The following is a 24805-nucleotide window of genomic DNA, read 5'->3' as shown; positions in this document are numbered from 1 at the left end:
ACAAGCTGTCAGATCAAGAAGAAGAAGAGAAAGAGATGGAGCTTGACAAGGGTACAAACCGGGCAGAACTAGTACCATGCACAAGAAAGCTATAAGAACCCAGAAGGCAAGTGTATAGAACATTCCCTTGCTCACTCCAGGGCTTCATTTAGCCAAGAATGTCATGAGTGTCTGGGTCAGCTACTTACATACAATCTCTGAATTAGCTACCATTTACTGAGCGCTTAGTGCATACCGTGTAGGCACTAAGTAATTTACATGCATCACCTCATTTAGTCCACGAAATAATTCAGTGAGTTAGGAATTATTCCTCCCATTTTACTGATGAGGAAACTGGGGTGTAGAAAGATGAGTATCTTGCTCAAAGTCACACATATACTAAGTGTCAGATCCCAGATTTAATCTGAGATTCCAGCCAGTGTGCAAAAAGCTTAAAAAAAAAAAAAAAGGCACAGGCAGGAGGAAGGGAAGGTAAGTAGGGTGAACAGTGAGAGAGAAATGAGAAAAGAAGAAAAAACTCCACATGACTCAATTTGTTTAATTTGTTAACTCTAAGAATCATTATTGGGAGGTAAAGTCAAGAGTCCAGGAGAGAGAAAGATGATGGGAAAACTGTACAGCTTCTGTAAGGGTAAGAAAACAATGGGGAAGATCCATTCAGGGGAAGATTTGTGGTGAAGGATGATAAACATGCCCAATAATGAGTGAGATTTTCCTTTCTCATTCAAACAGAATGATTCCAAGGGGAAAGCCAAATTCGGAAAGTAGAGAGTTTGATATGAACTTTATATTAACAATAACAACAAAGGAAATTTGTCCTGGATATTATTCCAGCTGGCACCATGCCAGGACCCCTCTAGGGGACCAAGCTAAAGACTCTTCAAAGCCCTTCAGGAACAAAGCAGTATACGAGAAATGTAAGCAGTTCCGATTAAAATTTCAGAAAAGTTTAGGAAATGAAAAAAAGCAAGATTATGTCAAGGGGAGGATGGAATTAACTATATGTCAGATGCTTTTGATAAGGGACAGAAAGAGGCTGGTACATACAGGAAGAAGTCAAACACATGTCATAGACATGTTGGCTAGAAATCACCCAGGTGCACATACTCTCACCTATTAAATTAGAAAAGATTAAAAAGGAGAACACTAATTACTGAAAAACAGGCACTCACATTCACTATTGATAGGCCTACAATTGCCTAATTTTTACGTAGGGTGATTACATAATGTATATCAAAAGCTCTAAAAATATCCAAAGGGAATAGATTAAAGCATTAGAAGAATAAAGAACCACTGATCAAGAAGGATTTTCTAGGAACACAAGGATGGTTTCACACTTGGAAATCTAGTGATATAATTCAATGCAATAATAAGCTAAAAAAGAAAAAAAATCACATCATCAGCAGTAAGTGCTAAAAAAGCATTTGGAAAAATTAAACAATTTCTGGATTTTATGAAAGAATAGTTCACATTTACTGAATGCCTATAACTGTTACCATATGAAATAAAAGTGCCCATTTTATGGATGAGGAAACTGAGGCTAGTAAGTGGCAACTCTTCTAGAGCCTAAACACTTAAAATCCCTATTATAGGGACTTCCCTGGTGGTGTAGTGGTTAAGAATCCACCTGCCAACGCAGGGGACATGGGTTCAATCCCTGGTCTGGGAAGATCCCACATGCCATGAAGCAACCAAGCCCGTGCACCACAACTACTGAGCCCGCTCTCTAGAGCCCGTGAGCCACAAATACTGAGCCCCTGTGCTGAAACTACTGAAGCCTGCGTGCCTAGAGGCTGTGCTCTGCAACAAGAGAAGCCACTACAACAAGAAGCCTGCGCACCACAACGAAGAGTAGCCCCTGTTCGCCCAACTAGAGCAAGCCCGCACACAGCAATGAAGACCCAATGCAGCCAAAAAATAAATAAAAATGTTTTTAAAATGTAAAAAAAACCCCTTATATTCTGATTCTTTTGTTAAGTGTATAATCTACATAAAAAGATCCTATAAATTAATTTTTAAAAAATTTTTCAAAGAAATATGGGCCTAGGAGATGAAGAGGCAATTCAAATCAAAGAGGAAATTAAAAAACACCTAGAGACAGATGAAAATGAAAACACAACAATCCAAAACTTATGGGATGCAGCAAAAGGAGTTCTACAAGGGAAGTTTATAGAGATACAAGCTTACCTCAGGAAATAAGAAAAATCTCAAATAAACAACCTAACCTTACACCTAAAGGAACTAGAGAAAGAAGAACAAACAAAACCCAGAGTTAATAGAAGAAAAGAAATCACAAAGGTCAGAGCAGAAATAAATGAAATAGAGACTAAAAAAAAAAATAAAATAGAAAAAATCAATGAAATTAAAAGCTGGTTTTTTAAAAAGATAAACCTTTAGCCAGACTCATCAAGGAAAAAAGGGAGTGGGCCCAAATCAATAAAATCAGAAATGAAAAAGGAGAAGGTACAACTGATTCCACAGAAATACGAAGGGATTGTAAGAGACTACTATGAGCAATTATATGCCAATAAAATGGACAACTTAGAAGAAATGGACAAATTCTTAGAAAGGTACAATCTCCCAAGACTGAGCCAGGAAGAAATAGAAAATATGAACAGACCAGTTACCAGTAATGAAATTGAATCAGTAATTTAAAAACTTCCAACAAACAAAAGTCCAGAACCAGATGACTTCACAGGGAAATTCTACCAAACATTTAGAGAAGGGTTAACACCCGTCCTTCTGAAACTATTCCAAGAAACTGCAGAAGGAGCACTTCCAAACTCATTCTATGAGGCCAGCATTACCCCGATACCAAAACCAGACAAAGACACCACCAAAAAAAAAGAAGAAAATTAGAGGCAAATATCACTGATGAACATATTTGCAAAAATCCTCAACAAAATACTATCAAGCCAAGTCCATTAAAAGGATCATACACAATGATCAAGTGGGATTTATCCCAGGGTTGCAAGGATTTTTCAATATCTGCAAATCAATCGATGTGAAACACCACATTAACAAATTGAAGAATAAAAACCATATGATATCTCAACAGACAGAGAAAAAGCTTTTGATAAAATTCAGGATCCATTTATGATAAAAACTCTCCAGAAAGTGGGCATACCTCAACATAATAAAGGCCATATATGACAAACCCACAGCAAACCTCATACTCAACAGTGAAAAACTGATAGCATTTCCTCTAAGATCAGGAACAAGACAAGGATGCCCACTCTCACCACTTTTATTCAGTATAGTTTTGGAAGTCCTAGCCACAGCAATCAAAGAAGAAAAAGAAATAAAAGGAATCCAAATTGTAAAGGAGGAAGTAAAACTATCACTGTTTGCAGATGACATGATACTATATATAGAAAATCCTAAAGACACCACCAAAAAACTACTAGAGCTCATCAATGAACTCAGTAAAGTTGCAGGATACAAAATTAATACACAGAAATCTGTTGCATTTCTATACATTAACAACAAAGTATCAAAAAGAGAAATTAAGGAAACAATCCCATTTACCATCACATCAAAAATGACAAGAAAGCTAGCAATAAACCTACCTAACAAGGCAAAAGACCTGTACTTTGAAAACTTTAGGACACTAATGAAAGAAATTGAAGATGACACAAACAGATGGAAAGATAGACCATGTTCTTGGATTGGAAGAATTAATATTGTTAAAATAACCATACTACCCAAAGTAATCTACAGATTCAATGCAATCCCTATCAAAATACCAATGGCATTTTTCACAGAACAACAACAAATAATTTTAAAATTTATATGGAACACAAAAGACCCTGAAGAGCCAAAACAATCTTGAGAAAGAAGAACAGAGCTGGAGGAATCAAGAGCCCTGACTTCAGACTATGCTACAAAGCTACAGTAATCAAAACAGTATGGTACAGGCACAAAAACAAACACATAGATCAATGGAACAGGATAGAGACCCCAGAAATAAACCCATACACTTATGGTCAATTAATCTATGCCAAAAGAGGCAAGAATATACAATGGAGAAAAGACAGGCTCTTCAATAAGTGGTGCCAGGAAAACTGGACAGCTACATGTAAAAGAATGAAATTAGAACATTCTCTAACATCATATAAAAAATAAACTCAAAATACATTAAAAACCTAAATGTAAGACCAGACAGTATAAAAATCCTAGAGGAAAACATAGGCAGAACACTTTTTCACATAAATCACAGCAATATTTTTTCTGAATCTGTCTCCTAAAGTAAAGGGAATAAAAGCAAAAATAAACAAATAGGACCTAATTAAACTTAAAAGCTTTTGCACAGCAAAGGAAACCATCGACAAAATGAAAAGACAACCTACTGAATGAGAGAAAATATTTGCAAATGATATGACCGATAAGGGATTAATATCCAACATATAGAAATAGCTCATACAACTCAACATCAAAAAACAAAACAAAACAAAACAAACAGCCCAATTAAAAAATGGGTGGAAGAACTGAACAGACATTTTTCCAAAGAGGAAATGCAGATGGCCAACAGGCACATGAAAAGATGCTCAACATTGCTAATCATCATGGAAATGCAAATCAAAACCACAATGAGATATATACACTACCAAATGTAAAATAGATAGCTAGTGGGAAGCAGCCGTAGAGCACAGGGAGATCAGCTCGGTGCTTTATGACCATCTAGAGGGGTGGGATAGGGAGGGTGGGAGGGAGACGCAAGAGGGAGGAGATATGGGGATGTATGTATATGTATAGCTGATTCACTTTGTTATAAAGCAGAAACTAACACACGATTGTAAAGCAATTATACTCAAATAAAGATGTTAAAAAACACACACACACACACAATGAGATATCGCCCTGCACCTGTCAGAATGGCTATCATCAAAATGAACACAAAAAACAAATGCTGGCAAGGATGTGGACAAAAAAGAACCTTTGTACACTGTTGATGGGAACGTAACTTGTTGCAGCCACTGTGGAATACGGAGGTTTCTCAAATAACTAAAAATAGAACTAACATATTACCCAGCAATTCCAGTCTCAGATATATATCGTGAAAAAAACAACACTAATTTGAAAAGATACATGCACCCCAATGTTCATAGTAGCATTATTTACAATTGTAATATACGGAGGCAGCCTAAGAGTCCATCAACAGATGAATGGATAAAGTAGATGTGGTATATATATACAATGGAATACAACTTGGCCATTAAAAAGAATGAAATTTTGCCATTTGAAGAAACATGGGTGGACTTGGAGGGCATTATGCTAAGTGAAATAAGTCAGACAGAGAAAGACAAATACTTTATGATGTCACTTATATGTGGAATCTAAAAAATACAGCAAACTAGTATATACAGGAAAAAGAAGCAGACTCACAGATATAGAGAACAAACTAGTGGTTACCAGTGTGGGAGTGCAATGTAGGGGTGGAGGAGTGGGAAGCACAAACTACTGGGTGTAAGATAGGCTCATGTAATAACTGTAAATGGAAAGTAACCTTTAAAATTTTTACAAAAAAATAAAAACAAACAAAAATTGTCCCGTGAAAAATCAGCCTAGGAGATGAACAGGCAATTCACAGGAGAGAACACAAACAGCAAACACACATACCAAAAGAAGCACAGACTCACTAATAATCAAAGAAACTCAAACTGAAACAAAGATATGGTTGACCTATCAGATTGGCAAAAATTAAAAAGCAATGTATGAGAAAGCCTATCTCTCCACATCTTCACAAGTAGGGTTATTTTATTATTAGCTTCTATAGTGAAACAAATAAAGCGTTTGTATAATAAAAGGGCAACTGAACACTGAGAGGTCACATACCTATGTGAATTTCCAAAATGTATTTTGGGGGCTCTCCCCATCCACTATCCTCACATAAGCATCAACCATAGGATGGGGGCAAGCGGAGGAGTTGGGGAGGAAAATGAGTGTGCTGCCTTACACATCCTTTATGTGTGAGATTGCAGGGTGAAGGGTTCGGAGATTTCAAAGCACCCATCTTTTCCCTGGTTTTATGAGATAAGAGATAAGAAGCACTGATTTCTAGATAATGGCCAATTATTGATAAATCCAAGCCTCAGGCTCTTTTTGTGATTTACCATCAGTAGGAAAATCACAAGACCAAGTTGTGAATCTTCAAAAATATAAATGTCACATATTACTTGGGTTTGAGTAAAATAAAATTTTAATTTTCTACTTAGTACTTTGAAATGTGTGTAATTTTCAATATTCTAAAATTTTGGTTATATTACCATGAAACTACTAATCCATTTCATCTAACTCAGAGACATTCAAGTGACCACAGCCAATTTCTAGTATCTCTTCAGTCAACCAAAAAAATGAAATAATATATACATTATAATATATATATTATATATAATTTTTAACCTGTAAAAAGTTCAGCCGGGCTAGAAAGTCTGTGATGTAACTTCCTAGGGGTTTAAGACTTGGGTATGATCGTTGGGCCCATATTTCTGGAACCTTTCCAACAAGCAGACTGCCAGAGAGTGCCTCCAAAGCAGAATCCATGACAACCACGCCCTTAATAGCTTTTTCAAGGTCCTGTAGAGTGTTGCGTATTGTTTTAATTAAACTGCAAGGAAAGAAATTGTGTCATCAACATATATATGATAGTAAATACCAACATACAGTCTTTCTAGAAGAAGAAATAGCAGGATAGCATTCACAGCTTTATGGGAGTGTATTCCCAAAGTGTGGTCACCTCCCACTTGATAATATAAAGTAATTTTAGGTGATACTTGGATGAACATTTTTCATTTTATTTATTACATATGTATTTTTAAATATAGAAAATAATATAACTTGCATATCAAAATTTCTGCTTTCAAGGTATTATTGCTTAAGACCAGGCAAATTTAAACAGAGAATGATTGAAGGAAAAATATCAGGTAAATAATGTTACAGGTGACATGCAAATATGAAGAAAGTTATAAAGGTACGATACAATGGCTGAAACTTTGGAAACACTGAATTAAAACATACAGTGTATATTCATTTATACCCTTGCAAGTACTTTGTTTCCCACTTAGGCCCAAACTGCTAAGAACACCATAAATATACCTGAAGTGAGGGTTTTAGCCTAGAAGCCTAAGCAACTGAGAGATAGTATGTTATGATATGTAAATACATATGGTCTTTGTATAAGAATTACTAAATTAATTAAGGCATCATAGTGTTTTAATATGCTTTATTTTAAAATTTCAAAAAGTCTGGAAACTGAAACAAACTTGGAAACACTAGAAAATTCATAACCAAAACAATTCTCCATTCCTTAAGCCAGTATTGAACTGTAGAAAATTCAATTTGAAAATTCAAAGCAGGGGCTTCCCTGGTGGTACAGTGGTTAAGAATCCGCCTGCCAACGCAGGGGTCACGAGTTCAAGCCCTGGTCTGGGAAGATCTCACATGCCGCGGAGCAACTAAGCCCATGCACCGCAACTAGTGAGCCTGCGCTCTAGGGCCCGCTAGCCACAACTACTGAGCCCACGTGCCACAACTACTGAGCCCACTTGCCACAACTACTGAAGCCTGCGCGCCTACAGCCCATTCTCCTCAACAAGAGAGGCCACCACAATGAGAGGCCCGCGCCACAACAAAGAGTAGCCCCTGCTCGCGGCAACTAGAGGAAAGCCCATGTGCAGCAACAAAGACCCAACACAGCCAAAAATAAATAAATACATTTATTAAAAAAAATTCAAAGCAAATAATTTGTTTGCTATTTTAGGGTACCTAGTCAATCCAGATAGACTCAGGAAGAAAATGGGGGGGGGGGTGTATATGTGTCAGTGGTAGAAAAATGACAAGAGATGTATTTACACATAGACCAAGACAAGGCTCATTCCATCTTTAGTTCCTGAGGAGAAGAGCAATGGATGGATGAGAAATTATGATTAATGAACATTTTTAACCAGTAAAAGGAGATCTCTATTTCATCACCATTTTTACATTATAAAAGATACCTTCCCTTCTGGGGCAGAAGATTATGCAACTTTAAAAAAGGAGAAAGACTCTAATGAAATGGCAAGTTTTGACAATTTTTTCTTAAAATTTTAATTCAATACCAGTGTATCTTTTTATCAACTTTGGTTGGTAGCCTTCTGAATAACTGGGTATAGAGCTCCTTACTTGTTAAATCTTTCCATTTCTTGTACTAAAACAGTATTCATGCTCTCTTCATATCTCACGGGATACTTGAGTAGTGCTGATTCAATGTTAAAGTCATTTGGTAGCTAAGAGAATAGATTTTGAAGATCACATATTACTCTCAGAATAAATAATTAGTTTCATTCAGCTATAATATCAATTATAGCTAACATGAGGCAATTACTATGTGCCAAGTATTATGCTAACTGCTTTCCAAACACTATCTCATGTAATCCTTACCATTCACTATTAGGTGGCCATCATTACCATTTAAGTACAGAGAGGTTAAGTAAATGCCCAAGGGTACAGAGTCCAAAAGTGGTCTGTTTAAATCCATAGATCTCTAACACTAAGGCCCATGCTCTTTACTACAGGACAGAGTACTATGAAGAAGATATACATTTCTGAAAAGTTGTGTAGTTTTCTTTTGTAAATTGAATCTTATTTTCCATTAATAAAACTGATTTACCATTTCATAACTCTTTTTTATTTACTTCCAATAAATTATCAACTGGCTCAAAATGGATTTGCTTACACCACTATCAAATAATTAATGTGTAAATGTAGCAAGGTTCCAGGGCATAGGGAAAGAGAAGGCCATTGAGTGTCTGATTTCAATGAGGCATCTCAGAGACACTTGAGGAGAAGTGATAAAGGGGACTTTGGGGTTGGTGATCAAGCCCCAAGACAATGGAATTCACACTCTTAAAGGGGCAAAGGAATTTCCCTATGGGGGAACTCCCAAACTAAGAAAGTTGAGCTGCCCAGACTGTCCCCAGGCCATGGTCCTTTGGTGGTACAAAAGAATTCTAAGTCATATTAGGTGGTGTCACTCAAGGCACATTTGGCTCAGCACAAACATTCTACCCCAATTAAGTCCTATATGCCACTTCCAGGTAACTTCCTGCTAGGGATCTTGTAAGAGCCACCATTTTGGGAGGGCAAGAACCTTGCCCCGAAGAGATAAACCACACAAGAAGAAGGGGCTGAGGGTGAGAAGAGGCAAATGGCAGAAGCAGCAGTCCAGGGGTGGAGGTTGGAGGAGGCTAGTTTGATTTTACCCAGGGGTAGCAGGCAGTGTTGCTCCCTTCTCCTCTCCAGTGGCCACAGCCAGGCTTAAGGTGAGGAGGCTCTACTTAAGGACTGGTGTAAGGCAAGGGTACCAACTGTGAGAGTAGAGTAGGTGCCATCCGTGGATTTTCAAGGCAGAGGGGGTAGGGGTCAGGTTCTGCTCTGTCAGAGTGCCTGACACTGAAATATGGGGATAATTATAGTATTTATCCTGGAGGGGAGTTGTGAAGATCTGTGCTTAGGACCATAAAGTCCTCTTAGCAGTTCTTTATTGAATTTAAGACACAGAAAAAAGTGAGAAAAGAGAGTATCATTCCACTTTACCAAGAGGGCTAAGTACATTGGGCTGTAGTATGGGGAAAAAAAGGCTGTAGCTGTTAATTTAGTGCTGATCTTATTTCCCTGTGCCTCCTCACTTCTGAAGGTATAGATTAAAAACCATTCCCTCCTTGAACCAGCAAGTTCAGACCATTTCCTCCATTTAAAAAAAGTAGGCCCACCATCTTTATTTAGAAATGATAATAAATCATATATTCAGTAGCTTATCCACAACTGTAGTTACTAAGAACTTACTATTTGCCAGGCATTATGCAAAGCACTTTAATTTAATGATCTCCTTAATGTTCACAAGAACCTTATACAGTTGGTACTATTATCACCACTTTACAGATTTGAAAACTAATGTTCAGAAAGGCAAAGTATCTCACTCAAGGTCATAATGCCGCTAAATGGAGTTTTCAGATTGACATTTCAGTGCCATTTTGATTTATGTTATATTACAAGTAACATATCTTAAGCTAAACATTACCTTGTTGAGAATATCTTTGGTCATTTCTAGTAGAATCTGGTCAGCACTTCCTGAGGATCCTGTCTGTTTGGAGCCTCCTTGGGTGAGGAGCAAGGACTCAAAGAGGATTTTCGTTTGTTGAAGATCTTTGGAGATATCAACATTTTCATGTAATCCAAATATCTCAGGGTGTTGAGTAAATGGAAGTTTCTACCAGAAAATAGATTCAACAAGCATCACATTTTCACTGGATATGTTAATTCATAAGGTAGACATGTGCAGACCAAAAAGGGTTAAAAATCAACTAAACATCAAACAACAGAGGAATCAAACTTTTCCAGTTTTCAGTAACTACTAGAAACAAAATATATTGAAAGCTGATTGAACCATAGTACTTGTCTAATCCTATACATTATGGGGGACTACTTCACTATTTGTTTTTTAGAAAAATCACACTTGAATCTAACCCTATTTTCAGTGATATCAGTTACCTTAATGAATTCAATGTACTCATTATAAGTGCCTTTGGGAGGAGCAAAATAGTTTCCACTGGGAGAAAACTTATAATGAGAGTTTTCAATTATGTGAGGGTTATAAAAGTCAGCCAGCATGGTTAAGAGGAGACGTCTGTCCCAATCATCTGTCACTCTTCCTCCATAGTTACACTCTCCAGTCAGGTAAGAGATAGCTTCAAATGGAATTGTATCATATTCATTTATAAATAACTGAAACAGAGGAAAAATGAAATGAGAAAAACCTTAAAGTATTTCACTTCATTTCCATTTTAAGATGGCCTTAAATATCTATCAATCAATCAATCATCCATCAATCTATACACATGGAAGTGGGGTTGGAAGAATTATCATCATGGTTGTTTTGGAGCCCCATGTCATAAAGGCCCTTATCACAGCACAGAAGCAGAAAAATACAATATTCTGTGGTTGTCTAATTGGATTAATATATTTGGTAAAACATGACAGAAATAATGGGAAAGTATTGGAGTTGGACAGACCTGAGTTCAAATCTTACCTCAATGGGTAAATTTACTTCTTAGCTTTGGTTTTCTCCAAAATAGGGATAATACCCACCTTACAGGGTTGCTGTGAGAATTAAAGTTCATGTAAGTAATGTGCCTAGTTCAAAGTCTGAGTGAGTAGGAATTTATAGTGGACATTTGATCTTTTTTCTTTGGTGGGGGGCTGCTGACCATCTCATGCATCTCACGTTTCATTGTAAGTCTACAGAAACTGAAAAAGCCGACCACTCACTTTCTCAGCCTCCATTATGGCTAAAGCCTAGGCTTGTGACCTGGGCTTGGAAACTCAGTTGTAGCCATCCTAGACTGAACTGGGGTTTAGGGTGCAAAGAAGCAGGAACAGCAAAGAATTTTTTTGATGACATCAGAGAGTGTGCAACAGACTAGTGTCTGTGTGGCAGTTATGAGAGCTGTGGTGTCTAATATTTAACAAGAGTAGAAGGAATGCTGTTACCAGACATGATATGATTCTGGATATGACTGTGGATGCCTTGGCTCTCCAGCCATCTTGGCGATTCTGTGACCTACCCAATATTCTTTCAATAAATTTCTTTTCTACTGTTTTTGTTGACTGATAGAGCTAAACTGTAGATCTGAGTGGAGGCTAAGAGTAGAGTACAGTGAGGACCTACATAAAGCCAACACTGAGGAGGGCACTGTAAAAAGAAAGAACTAGGGTCCTTGATGGCAACACTTTTGTTGAATCAACCAACTCCAGAGTCTGTCCTTCCTCTGCAACTCTTTTTCATGTGAGATAAAAAGTTTCATTACGGTTTAAGCCAGTTTGAATCAGGTTTCCCATTATTTGCAGCAGAAAAATGCAGATGGAGATTATGCTTTATAAGCCAAAATTATAATTATTAATACCATCTAGCCAACTATTAGTGGTGTTGGGAGAACTGAATAAGTCATTCTAAGCAAAGGGAATTGCCTAGGGCCTGGTACACAGTGATCCTCCATCAATGTTAGTTCCTTTCTAATTTTACCTGTAGTTGTCGAATACTGATGCGTAAATCTGATTCATTAAATCCATATGGAATATTCCAACCAAGAGGACCAAATTTCTTTCTCTCTTGCACAAGGGCATGAAAAAAACAAACTCCAAACAGCAACTTCTCCCATGCCTTTAAGATAAAAATATGCAACAAGAAAAATTTCTGATCAGATTTCCATTACTAAAATGAGGGGAACTGATAATCTTTCATTATAAGATTCTATGATCATATATCTCTACATACTTTTATGTAGAAAGACTATCTGAAATAATGCTTACTATAAAAAGTATTAATCTTATGACTTATCCAAAACCTCCAAGCTAGACAAACTACAATAACATTACACTTTATTAAAATGCAATAGTGCTGGAGAGACATGCCAAGATGGCAGAATAGGAAGACCTTGAACTCACCTCCTCCCTTGATACACCAAAATTACAACTACTTACAGAGCAAACTATCTATGAGAACAACCTGAAGGTAGAAGAAAAGATTTTCCACAACTAAAGACATAAAGAGAGAACCACAAGATGGGTAGGAGGATCAGAGACATACTGTAGTCAGGACCCAGGTTTGCTGACCCACAAATGAGAGGAATATCACAATTATAGAGGTCCTCCCCAAGGAGTGAAGGGTCTGAGCCCCACATTGGGCTCCCCAGTGTAGGGACCCTGAACTGAGAAGACAAGCCCCCAGAACATCAGGCTTTGAAAGCCAGCAGGGCTTATGTTCAGGAGAGCTGGTAGGCTATAGAAAACAGAGACTCCACTCTTAAAGGGCGTGTGCAAAATCTCCCTTAGCACTGATGTTTCCTTCCATGCAGGGAAACTTCAATTAATGTAACACTCCTGGATTTTCTCCATCCTTATACTCACTGGTGGAGGGAAGAGTACCTATCTGATGGGTAAATTTGGGAAAAGTCAAGCAAATATGCTTTGCTCAGCTTTTCCCTTTTCTCTCTTAGAAGTGAGCTTCCTGCAGCGAAGGAAGTTTTCCTCTGTTCCTCTGGGTAGATAAATGTTCCACTTGTTCACAGATGTAAACTACATCTTCCAACCTAGTCTATATCAGTAATTAAGGTTATAATTTGGCTCCCCTATGTTTGTACTTTTTCCTGTTTCTTAACTGGTAAGAATTTGGGCAGAGAAAAGGAGTGCTATTTATCGGAACTCCTAACGTCCTCAATACCATGTGCAAAACTTTTTTACAAATGGATACATTGAAGAGTGTTATTAATATGTCAAAACATTATTACTAGAATTTCCATGAAGGCAGATTTTTTTGGTGATGGCAGTGTCTATTTTACTCTCACTGCATTATATCGTACCTAACAAACATATTTGTTGAAAGAATAAATAAATAATGTTAAAATAGATTGCTACTCTTGGGTCTTAATTGTCTTAATCAAATGCACTGTTGGACTTTTGTACAAACTAAGAAATATTCATTCATTCAACAAATATTTATTTGAGTATCTACTACATGGGAAGCAGAACACAAACAATTGGGAATAAAATAAGATAGGTACAATTTCTATCTTCTTAGGAAATGCCTAAAGTTTAATATTAAATAAAATATTTATGTTTTCATATTTTTTCACTATAAAAACACATTTTAAAAGTTCCAGAGGCTGGGGCTTCCCTGGTGGCACAGTGGTTGAGAATCTGCCTGCCAGTGCAGGCGACGCGGGTTCGAGCCCTGGTCTGGGAGGATCCCACGTGCCGCGGAGCAGCTGGGCCCGTGAGCCACAACTACTGAGCCTGCGCGTCTGGAGCCTGTGCTCCGCAACGAGAGTCCACGATAGTGAGAAGCCCGCGCGCCGCGATGAAGAGTGGCCCCCGCTTGCCGCAGCTAGAGATAAGCCCTCGCACAGAAACGAGGACCCAACACAGCCATAAATAAATAAATAAATAATTAAAAAAAAAAAAAAAAAGTTCCAGAGGCTGAATATTACCAGTTCCTTTCCCTCGCATCCATTGAAAAACTGAGGATCAGAAACTGGATGAGCGAGATATGATTGGAGGAGATTTAGCCGAAGACCCGTAGGAGGTTCATTAGTCATTTTTACTCCATTCTGTAGAATTGTTACTGGGAACTAAGACAAAATAAACAAAGAGCATTACTCTAGATAACCAACTCAAGTCCTAAAAATACATACACTAGTGGATTAAAAATAGGTATAAGGGAGGACTCCAGAAATATTTTTAAAACCTCTTAAGGTTAAGCATTTAAGATATACAATGTATCAATAACAGATAACCAAATAAATGTACTAAACTCCATAGGAAATAAATATACTTTTGGAGATGGGTAACTTGTGAGCCAAAGCCTAAAGGATGAGTTACAGCCTTCGGGAGAAAAATCTTCACATATTTTTTCCAACATGGGCATCCAGGAGACAGCGAGGTGACAGTTCTGTAGGCAAACCCAAGTTCCTTCCTCTATTGCTGCGTTAATCATTTTTGTTGCAATTGGTCCTTGTCCCTGTCCCAGTGAAATAGCTTGAAATTTATTTCCAGACATAGCTTTATCATTTGCAAACTTCAGTAGGCCTAAGAGGGCACAAAAAAAAAATGGTTTCACTGCTTACTCTAAAATTATAAAATATGCCTTATGTTTCAGTGTATAAGTATTTAAGTGTGAAAAATTCTAGTTACCTTTCCTTATCAATACCAAATTTACTGATTTACACTCATGTAAGAAATAGATATTGAACAAAGATGAATTATTTATCATTTATTAAGTTGACATTATGCACTTACTGGCCATGGGATCTGCTCCTGGAGATAACACAAAAATTAAGGGAATGGTGCAATTTGAATCCAAATAACTCTTTGTCAAATCAAATGGTGGAGGCTCTACAAACTTTTTCCCTAGTTTGTCAGTTACATAGTTAGTTATGGCTGGAGTTATCTGTTGAAGAGAGAAAAAATACGATCTTTAGAGTAACTTTTACTTCACATAACAACTTTGGTTATTACTGAAAACCGACAGAGTAAACTATGAGTCTAACGGATAAGAAAAGCATGCAACATATCATAGGCAAAGCGCTAATTTTCCTAATATAGAAAAGGTATCTTTAAATTGATGGGACAAGACTAACAATCCAAAAGAAAACGGGCAAAGATAAACAGTTTATAGAAAATGAAATAGAAATGGATCTTAAACATATGAAAAATGCTCAACCTCATATAGTATAGCAGAGACTGCAAACTGTCCCCATTCTGTGTCTCCTTTTGGTAACAGAACCCCAAGTTTTCCCAACCTTTCATGCAGCTAGATGTGGCCATGTGACTAAGTCTTGGCCAGAGAAATACAAATAGAAATTATATATGGAGCTTCCAGATCCTATTTTTTATAAGGAAACTGTTTGCCTTCAACACTCTCTTTTCCTGTTCAACAGATGTGGTGTTCATGACCCAGCTTCAATCTCACTGACAAGGACCACACTTTAGGAGTCTTCTCTAGCATGAGAGAAGGGACTTGAATCTCTGGATGATCTCAAGAACAGAGGTGCCCTGCCAGCCCTCAAGCAATACTCTGGGCTGTTAGCAGAGATAGAGAGATTAACTTCTATTTTATTTCAGCTACTGTATTTAAGGTCTCTTTGTTACAGCAGCTTTGTCTATACCCTAATACTTATAAATAAGAAAAATACAAATTATAATTATACTTAGATACCATTTTTCACCATCAGATTGTTATATAAATGGGACAAAGATAGCCTGTGTGTATTTACCCCTGGATTGTTTATTTTTCACAGTAGGCTAAAACCTGTTATCTCAAAAGTCCACTGGCACCAAACTCAAAATGCTACATATTCAACTGTTTTAAACATAGCCCAAATAAGCAGATTTTTAACCATTTAGAGTCTGCCTACTTTTCACCCAACATCTGCTAGCCATAAAAAGATAAGCCCCAGGATATAAAGACCCCAAGCCACTGCTGCCCTTCAGAGCTCTGACACAGAGACTCCCAGCCGCCATGCTGATGAATAATGTTGCCCAGACACCACACAAGTCCCCTCTCCATTAGGAATTCCCTTGCCTTCCCCTCTCCTTTGGAGTTGTGGACCTCCCCTCACTCCCAGCCTCTGGACAGACACCTACTATGAGGGATTTCTTCCTTCCCAACAAACAAACCTGTCAAAGTAACATCTAATGAAACTCACGTGTGCTGCTGCCACCTCGATCAGCCCCAGAATCCTCAACCCTTCTGCACAGATTGGCAAAGCTCCAAAAGTTTGGCAACAGGGCTTCCCTGGTGGTGCAGTGGTTAAAAATCCGCCTGCCAATGGCGGGGACACGGGTTCGAGCCCTGGTCTGGAAAGATCCCACATGCCGCGGAGCAACTAAGCCCACGCACCACAACTACTGAGCCTGTGCTCTAGAGCCCATGAGCCACAACTACTGAGCCCATGTGACACAACTACTGAAGCCCGCATGCCTAGAGGCCCTGCTCCACAACAAGAGAAGCCACCACAATGAGAAGCCCGCACACCGCAATGAAGAGTAGCCCCCGCTCGCCGCAACTAGAGAAAGTCTGCACGCAGCAACGAAGACCCAACACAGCCAAAAATAAATAAATAAATAAATAAATAAATTTTTTAAAAGTTTGGCAACATACTGTGTGGGCAAAAGTACAGGTAAACAGATATTTTCATACACTGCTGAGGAAGAGCAATCTGGTATAACTTTCATGGAGGACAATTTGAAAGTATCCATAAAATTACAGAGGGCAAATCCACTGACACAGCAATTTTGTTCTAGGAATTTATTCTGATATATGGTTGCACATGTGAGAAATGACTTTTGAATAAGGTTATTCATTGCAGCGTTTTTATAATAGATAATATATAAATATTATAAAGATCCATCAATAGGAACTGGCTAAAGAAATTATTGTACACTCATACAATGGAATACCATGCAATTGTTAAAAAAAAAAAGAAAGAGAACACTATTTATGAACTAGTAGAGAAAAAAGCAATATGCAAAACAGTGGATGCTACCGTTTGTGTTGAAAATAAATGGAAAAAGAATTTATATGTATGTACATTTATATGTGTATAAAAGGACAACAAGAAGCAGATAACATTAACTGCTTGAGAGGAAGGATGATGAATGACTGAGAGATGGAGACTGGAGGCACACTTTTCATTGTATTCATATATTCATGGGATTCAAAACAGTGCATCAGTTTTGAACCACAGGAAGATGTGACTTCCTTATAAATTATATTAAAATTAATTAAAAATAAAAGAATGCTGTTCATCAATATTAGCAGCAGAAAAATCAGTACAAAGAGGTATCAGACATTATCTTCTAAATGCCAAACGACTTTCTAAAGGGAAACTGTAGGAATTTGATGGAGAGAGGAGTGATCATCACAGGCTTCTTTGGTCCTGGAAGGTTTGTGGAATACATGGGGAGGAAGGATAGAGGCTTCTATATGGGTAATTTACTGTAGTTGTGAGCAATTGTATAGTTTTAAATAGTAGAAGTTTCAAGGAGAAGAATAGTAGAAGTTTCAAGGAGCTTCTATATGGGTAATTTTGTGTAGTTGTGAGCAGTTCTGTAGTTTTAAATAGAAGTTTCAAGCTGAAAAGAGGTCTGATTAGCCAAGGTAATAAGACTGCAAAGCTGTACTTTTGTCATTATTCTACAGGTATTGACAGGCTCCTGAAGGTTTCTTTGAAAGAAGAGATCACAATGACATAGCAGCTTTTTATTTTTTTCTTTAATAACTACACATGAGCAATGATGAAATCTTTTTCATCCTTTTACCATGAACACCATGTATAGTTTCTACCTAGCACAGGAGATCTTCAGTATACATTTTTAAGGAAAGGGAGATGCTGAGGACACAGAGACCTTGCTCCACATTACCCTACGCACTGGCCAGGGGCAATGCTCCCTGACATGATGTAGCTGCAATTGAGTATGATAGTTTTCTATAGAAAAAGTATCTTGTTCCAGTAATTTAACCTGAGAAGAAGTTATTAGACTTTTCTATAATATTAAAATATATATTTTAATCCTTCATGTAAGATACTCTTGAGAAGAAATTATGGAGACTTAAACAGACCTGGATATGGGCTTTGTGATGATTAATTTTCTGTGCCAGCTTGGCTAGGGCACAGTATCTAAATACCTGTTAAGGTATTTTTAAAATAAGATTAACATTTAAATCAGTAGACTTTGAGTAAAGTAGATTACTCTCCATAATGTGATTCGGCCTCATTCAATCAGTTGAAGGCCTTAAGAGAAAAAAGACCGATTTCTACTGAGGAAGAGGGAATTCTGTCAGTAGACCACCTTTGGACTCAAGCTGCAACATCAGCTCTTCCCTGGGTCTGCAGCCTGCAGATTTTGGACTTGCCAGCTGCTCACAATCATGTGAGCCAATTCCTTAAAATCAACGGAATCCTACTGATTCTGTTTCTCTGGAGAATCCTGACTAACACAGACTTTAACTGGATTTGGTTTAATGCAATTAAATTCAACTCAACTCACAGATATTTACTGAGATGTCCAACCATCTGCCAGGTACTGCTTTAAGTCCTGGAGATATTGAACAAAATAAGACACGGGTCCTGACCTCAAGAAGCTCAGAGTCCAGTGGGAGACCCTAACAAATAAACAGGCAATGATTGTGTATTCCAGTGTGGTCAGTGTGGTGTTTAAGCACAGGATCCCAAGCATGGCAGACAAACCAGTAACCCTACACGTGGTACTGAAACAACATCTCCATTGGTCATCAGAGAGCCATTCTGTGGAATGCAAATACGCAGGGGTTTCCCAGATGCAGAGCTACTCATACCTAAGTTTACCATGAACAAGGGAAGCTATTTGTGATAAAATAATGAATAAAGCACTGTTTTGGCCTTCAAGGGGCTTATTTTCTAGTGAAAGGAACATATATATATATACATACAACTATCAGGTAGGAAAGAATGAGGTACATTTTAACAATGTACAAAGGTCTTTGGGAGTTAGAGTAAGGAGAAATACTCAGGAGTCACGTAATTATATAGGCCTCTGTTTGAACATACTCAGAGACTGAATGAAGCATTAGATGATGCTCCTTGTGAAACTTTACTAAAAACATAAAATGTGAAAAAAAAAAAAAAAAAAAGGAAAAAGAAAAGACAGGACCATTGCAATCACTTTCAATACCTTCATTTTATATGTGGTTGTAACTGGAACTCAGAAAGGTGAAGTGACTTACTCAAAGTTTTAAACTACATATATAAGCATAGCTTTTAGTTTTTTGGGGTTTTTTTTAACATCTTTATTGGAGTATAATTGCTTTACAATGGTGTGTTAGCTTCTGCTTTATAACAAAGTGAATCAGCTATACATATACATATATCCCCATATCTCCTCCCTCTTGCGTCTCCCTCCCACCCTCCCTATCCCACACCTCTAGGTGGTCACAAAGCACCGAGTTGATCTCCCTGTGCTATGTGGCTGCTTCCCACTAGCTATCTATTTTACATTTGGTAGTATTTATAAGTTAGCTTTTAGTTTTTTGTTTAAAATTTTTCCTTTCGTAACACTATAACACTTTTCTCGAGTGTATGAAAATTGGTATCAGCCTATTTATTTCACCTAAAGAAAGATTTTTGTGCATGTTTGAACTAATAAAATTATGACACATTCAAGATTTTCTACTATCTTCTGCTTCTAGTCAATATGGAGGAAAGGGACCAGATTTACCTTCTTGCCATAAAGAACTAAAAAATGGGCAATGTTAATGAAACAGCCATTTTCAGACATAAGGCTGTTCAGACAATAGGTGGTACAGGATAGTGATCCCTGATAAAAAAAGAAACAAACAAGGTGAGACCTATCATTCCCTTGACTTTCCTCTGGGAGATACATTCCAGACTGTGTAACAAGGAGAGCAACTGAAAGTAGTACAACACAGTGTTGCTGAGTTGGGAAGACAGGAATCAGAGTTCAAGGAGGCTCAGGCTGCTGGAAGTTTCAGAGTTCAAATTTGAAGGGAAGTATCCAGAGAAAGAGCTCAGAAATCTGCATAATATTGTCCTTGTATCTTTGCTGAACACCATGGTATGTATACATAGGCCAAGCAAAGAGTGACTGGGGAGCTGTGAACTTGGGATATGAGGAGCTACCAGAGTTCATGAAAGGCTGGGAATCATTCAAGTTCCCAGTAGCCACAATGGAAAGTCCTTGGTGATCACTTGGGGCATTCAGTAAAGGCCCTAGAAGGGCCACACTTTAGCCATGGAACTAAACTATCCATGGAGTAAAGGCTATTCTATACCTGCACTAACAAATCTTAAAACAATCTTTGAAAGGAGCAATCTGAATTTAACTGTATAGTCAAAGGGGTAGGTAAACATTTTCTATAGAGAGCTAGATAGTAAATATTTTAGGTGTTGTAGGCCACATACAATTTCTGCTGCTTATTCTTTTTCTTTTTTTTTTAATTTACTTATTTTATTTAATTTATTTTTGGCTGCGTTGGATCTTCGTTGCTGCACGTGGCCTTTCTCTAGTGGCGGCAAGCGGGGGCTTCTCTTCGTTGCGGCACGCAGGCTTCTCATTGCGGTGGCTTCTCTTGTTGCGGAGCACGGGCTCTAGGCGTGCAGGCTTCAGGAGTTGTGGCATGCGGGCTCAGTAGTTGTGGCTTGTGGGCTCCAGAGTGCAGGCTCAGTAGTTGTGGCACACGGACTTAGTTGCTCCGCGGCATGTGGGATTTTCCCAGACCAAGGCTCGAACCTGTGTCCCCTGCATTGGCAGGCAGACTCTTAACCACTGTGCCACCAGGGAAGCCCTATTATTTTTCTTTAAAACAACCCTTTAAAATGCAAAAATCATTTACAGTTCATGGGCTGGACAAAAATAGGTCACTGGCTAGATTTGGCCCAGAGGTGTTGTTTGCTAACCCTGAACTAGCAGAACAAAAGTCAACAATCTTTAAAGGAAGATGACAAAATCAAAATCATAAACAATGTCCAGCATCCAAACATTACTGGGCATGCCAGGATGTGGGAAAATATAATCTATAACCAAGAGTAAAATCAGTCAATAGAAACAGATCCAGAAATGATGGAATTAGCAGTCAAGGATTTAAAAACAGTTATTATAACTGTTTTCAAGTATTTAAAGAAAAATATAAACAGAATGAAAAGAGAAATAGAATATATAAAAAAGAACAAAATGAATGTTCTGTAAATGAAATATACAGTTGCTGAAACAAAAATTAACTGGATGGAATTAATAGCAGATTAGACACTACAAAAGAAGAAATCACCAAATTTAAAGATAGCAATAGAAACTGTCCAAACTGAAGTACAGTGATACAAAGGATTTTAAAATAATTAACAGAGTATCAGTCACCTATGGTATAATATCAAGCAGTCTAATGTATATTTAATTGGAATCATGGGAAAAAAATATTTGAAGAAATAATGGCCAAAGTTTTTCTCAAGTTGAGGAAAACTATAAACCTACAGATCCAAGGAACTCAATGAACCCATGTGAGCATCTGAAATAAAAGTTAAAGTACCAAATAACAATAAGTTTAAACCTTGTACTTCACAAAAATGGCAAATTATCTGGGTTCCAAATAGAACACATTTGTCCTTTACCTTATCAGGTCTTAAGCACCGAAGAATTATGATTTTCTGTAGTTCATTTAGCCTCGTATCCATTGGTGCTGGAAATTTAGCATTGTGTGGCTCTTTACTATTGTAGATCTCCCGCCATTCAGCTATATTGTCACAAAAATGATTCCTAATGGAAAGAAAAGCTTAATGATTATCTTTTCATTGGGAAAAAATTTTAAAAAGAGATTGTTGAATGAGGAGATGAATCAAGACAGCTATAGAACTATTTTTTAAAAATCACTACATTAAATAAAAAAATCACTAGATTACAAATTTACCCATCACTATTCAGTGCTAAGTCATTGTGTTTAAACAATTACCTGAGTCCTTTGAATGCAGGAAATTCACTTGCACGACAGATTTCCTCCCAGCTTTTATCCTGTAGCCAAGTTGGATCAGGATTTTTCTCAGAACTCTTAAGACTTACACCTCCAGTTAAAAGAAACATCAGTTCCTGGTATTCAATCTCTTTCTTTGCCCTGTGTTCCCAAAATAAGGACTGTTGTAAATTGTTGTTTTAAAATTGAATGAAGTCAATTTCTGCTTATATAGCCTGGATAAAACAATCAGAATTGACCTACCCTACTGCTATAAACAACTAGAAACTGGAAAAAAAATAAAAGAAACAATTGTTTTTAGAAATTATAATAGCTAGTGCAGGATTGTGGTCCATGAAAAAAAGGGAGACAAGGTGATCCCCATGATTGCCTCAGCTAACCGCCTGGAGGCACTTTTCAGACTACAAAGCATGAGGGTAATCAAATCAGAATCTAGGAGTACTGCTGAGTTGAAGAGACAGAGATCAGAGTTAGGGAAGGCTAAGGTGGCTGGAATTTGTGGGCAGAGTACCAGAAGGGAGGGAGATACATGGACGAGGAGCTCCAGAAATCTGCATACAAATCCTCTTGATTCTATTGCTAAATGCTGAGTTATGTATGAGTAGGGTAAAACCCCAGGGGGCCAGACGAAGAATACCTGGGGAGCTGCAAACTAAGTAGCTACCAGAGCTCACACAGGACTGAATATATGAGTTATTGCCAACTAGAGTTGAATCTTTATTGAACACCAGAGGAATTCAGTGGTGACACTGGAGATACTTTAGTAGTGAAGCTAACCTAGCTGTAGAATAATGTCTACTCTAAAACTGTCATAAGAAATCTTAAAAATAAGACTTGAAGAGATCAAACGAATTCAGTATAATTTAAGTACCTGCAAAAGTAAAGTCTAGTGCTCTTTAAAAGAATAAAAAAAAAAAAAAAAAAAAAGACCCAGCACTTACCAATGTAAAATTCACAACATCCATAACCAGGAGAAAAGTCAGTGCATAGATACCATGTAGAAGTGATAGAGATGATATAACAAGCAGATAATAATGTTAAAAGAGCTATTATAAACATGCTGAAGGAGTGAAAGCGAAACATGAACATAATGAAGAGAGAAGTGGGCAAAATAAAAAATAACCAAATGAAACTTCTAGAGATAAAAAATTAAAATCTGAAAGAAAAATTCACTGACTTTTTCTCAGATTTACAGAAATTGAAAGTATGCATTACCAGTAGACCTACACTACAAGAAATGTTCAAGGAAATTTCATGTAGATGGAAATTTGAATCAACAAAAAAGAATAAAGAGCATCAGAAATGGTAACTAGTAGATAAACATAAAAGCCATTTTTCTGTTACTTATGTCTCTTTTAAAAGTAATTGACTATTTATAGCAAAATAACGTGCTGTGGGCTTTATAACATATATACAAGTAAAATGTATGACAATAAAACAAAAGCTATGAGGGGAAAGATAAAAGTATATTGTTTTCAGTTCTTATATATATATGAAGTAGTATAATTTTACCTGAAGATAGACTATAATAAGTTCAAAGGTATACTATAACCCTAAACAAATCACTAAAATAATAAAACATAAAATTATAGCTAATAAACCAACAAAGGAGATAAAATGGAATCATAAAAATACTCAATTTAAAGAAAAATAGATTTGGGCTTCCCTGGTGGCGCAGTGGTTGAGAATCTGCCTGCCAATGCAGGGGACACGGGTTCGAGCCCTGGTCTGGGAAGATCCCACATGCCGCGGAGCAACTAAGCCCGTGAGCCACAGCTACTGAGCCTGCGCGTCTGGAGCCCGTGCTCCGCAACGGGAGAGGCCGCGATAGTGAGAGGCCCGCGCACCACGATGAAGAGTGGCCCCCGCTTGCCGCAGCTAGGGAAAGCCCTCGCACAGAAACGAAGACCCAACACAGCCAAAAATAAATAAATAAATTAATTTAAAAAAATAAAAAAAAAAGAAAAATAGATTTATAGAGACATGGATGAACTTAGAGACTGTCATACAGAGTGAAGTAAGTCAGAAAGAGAAAAAGAAATATCGTATATTAACATATATATGTAGAATCTAGAAAAATGGTACAGATGAACCAGTTTGCAAGGCAGAAATAGACACACAGGTGTAGAGAACAAATGTATGGACACCAAGGGGGGAAGGGGGGTGGGATGAATTGGGAGATTGGGATTGACATGTATACATTAATATGCATAAAACAGATAACTAATGAGAACCTGTTATGTAAATAAATAAATAAATAAAAATAAAACCCACAGGTGAAAAAAATAAATAAAACAGACACTAAGTTCCCCCCAAAAAAAGAAAAAAGAAAACTAGAAAATGAGGAAACATGCAACAAAGAACAGACGGGCAAAACAGAAAATAAATCATAAGATGGTAGATTTAAACATAACTCTATCTATTATCTCATTAAATGTAAATAGTCTAAACAATTTCATTAAAGGTAGTGATTATCAGATTGGATAAAACAAGTAAGACCTAATTACACGCTGTCTATAGACACAGTTTAAATATAAAACAAATAGGTTAAAAGTAAAAGTATGGAAAAATATATACCATGCTAACACTATTCAAAAGAAAGCTGGAGGGGCTACAATAATATCATACAAAGTAGATTTCAGAGCAATAAATATTACCAGGGATTTTAAAAAGTCAAGTCAATTTATTAAGAGGACATAACAGTCCTAAACATTTATACATCTAATAACAGAGCATCAAAACACAAAGTAATATTGA

At 37.3% G+C, this 24805-nt stretch overlaps 1 protein-coding gene across 1 annotated transcript in view; it reads right to left on the bottom strand.

Moving 5' to 3' along the window:
- DNAH12 (dynein axonemal heavy chain 12) overlaps positions 1-24805 on the bottom strand; it is a 219539-nt gene that overhangs the window by 5890 nt on the left and 188844 nt on the right. The window contains exons 60-69 of the mRNA XM_068557202.1: positions 22031-22189; positions 21693-21837; positions 14830-14980; positions 14366-14619; positions 14022-14162; positions 12059-12196; positions 10528-10761; positions 10058-10246; positions 8161-8264; positions 6403-6607 (exon numbers count right to left, since the gene is read on the bottom strand). Of these exons, the coding sequence (XP_068413303.1) occupies positions 6403-6607; positions 8161-8264; positions 10058-10246; positions 10528-10761; positions 12059-12196; positions 14022-14162; positions 14366-14619; positions 14830-14980; positions 21693-21837; positions 22031-22189 (1720 nt within the window). The remainder of the gene's footprint in view (positions 1-6402; positions 6608-8160; positions 8265-10057; positions 10247-10527; positions 10762-12058; positions 12197-14021; positions 14163-14365; positions 14620-14829; positions 14981-21692; positions 21838-22030; positions 22190-24805) is intronic.

Source organism: Eschrichtius robustus, chromosome 12, assembly GCF_028021215.1.
Source record: "Eschrichtius robustus isolate mEscRob2 chromosome 12, mEscRob2.pri, whole genome shotgun sequence".
NCBI lineage: Eukaryota > Metazoa > Chordata > Mammalia > Artiodactyla > Eschrichtiidae > Eschrichtius > Eschrichtius robustus.
Note: the sequence above shows the minus strand (reverse complement) of the source record. Positions and strands in the feature narration are given on the sequence as shown.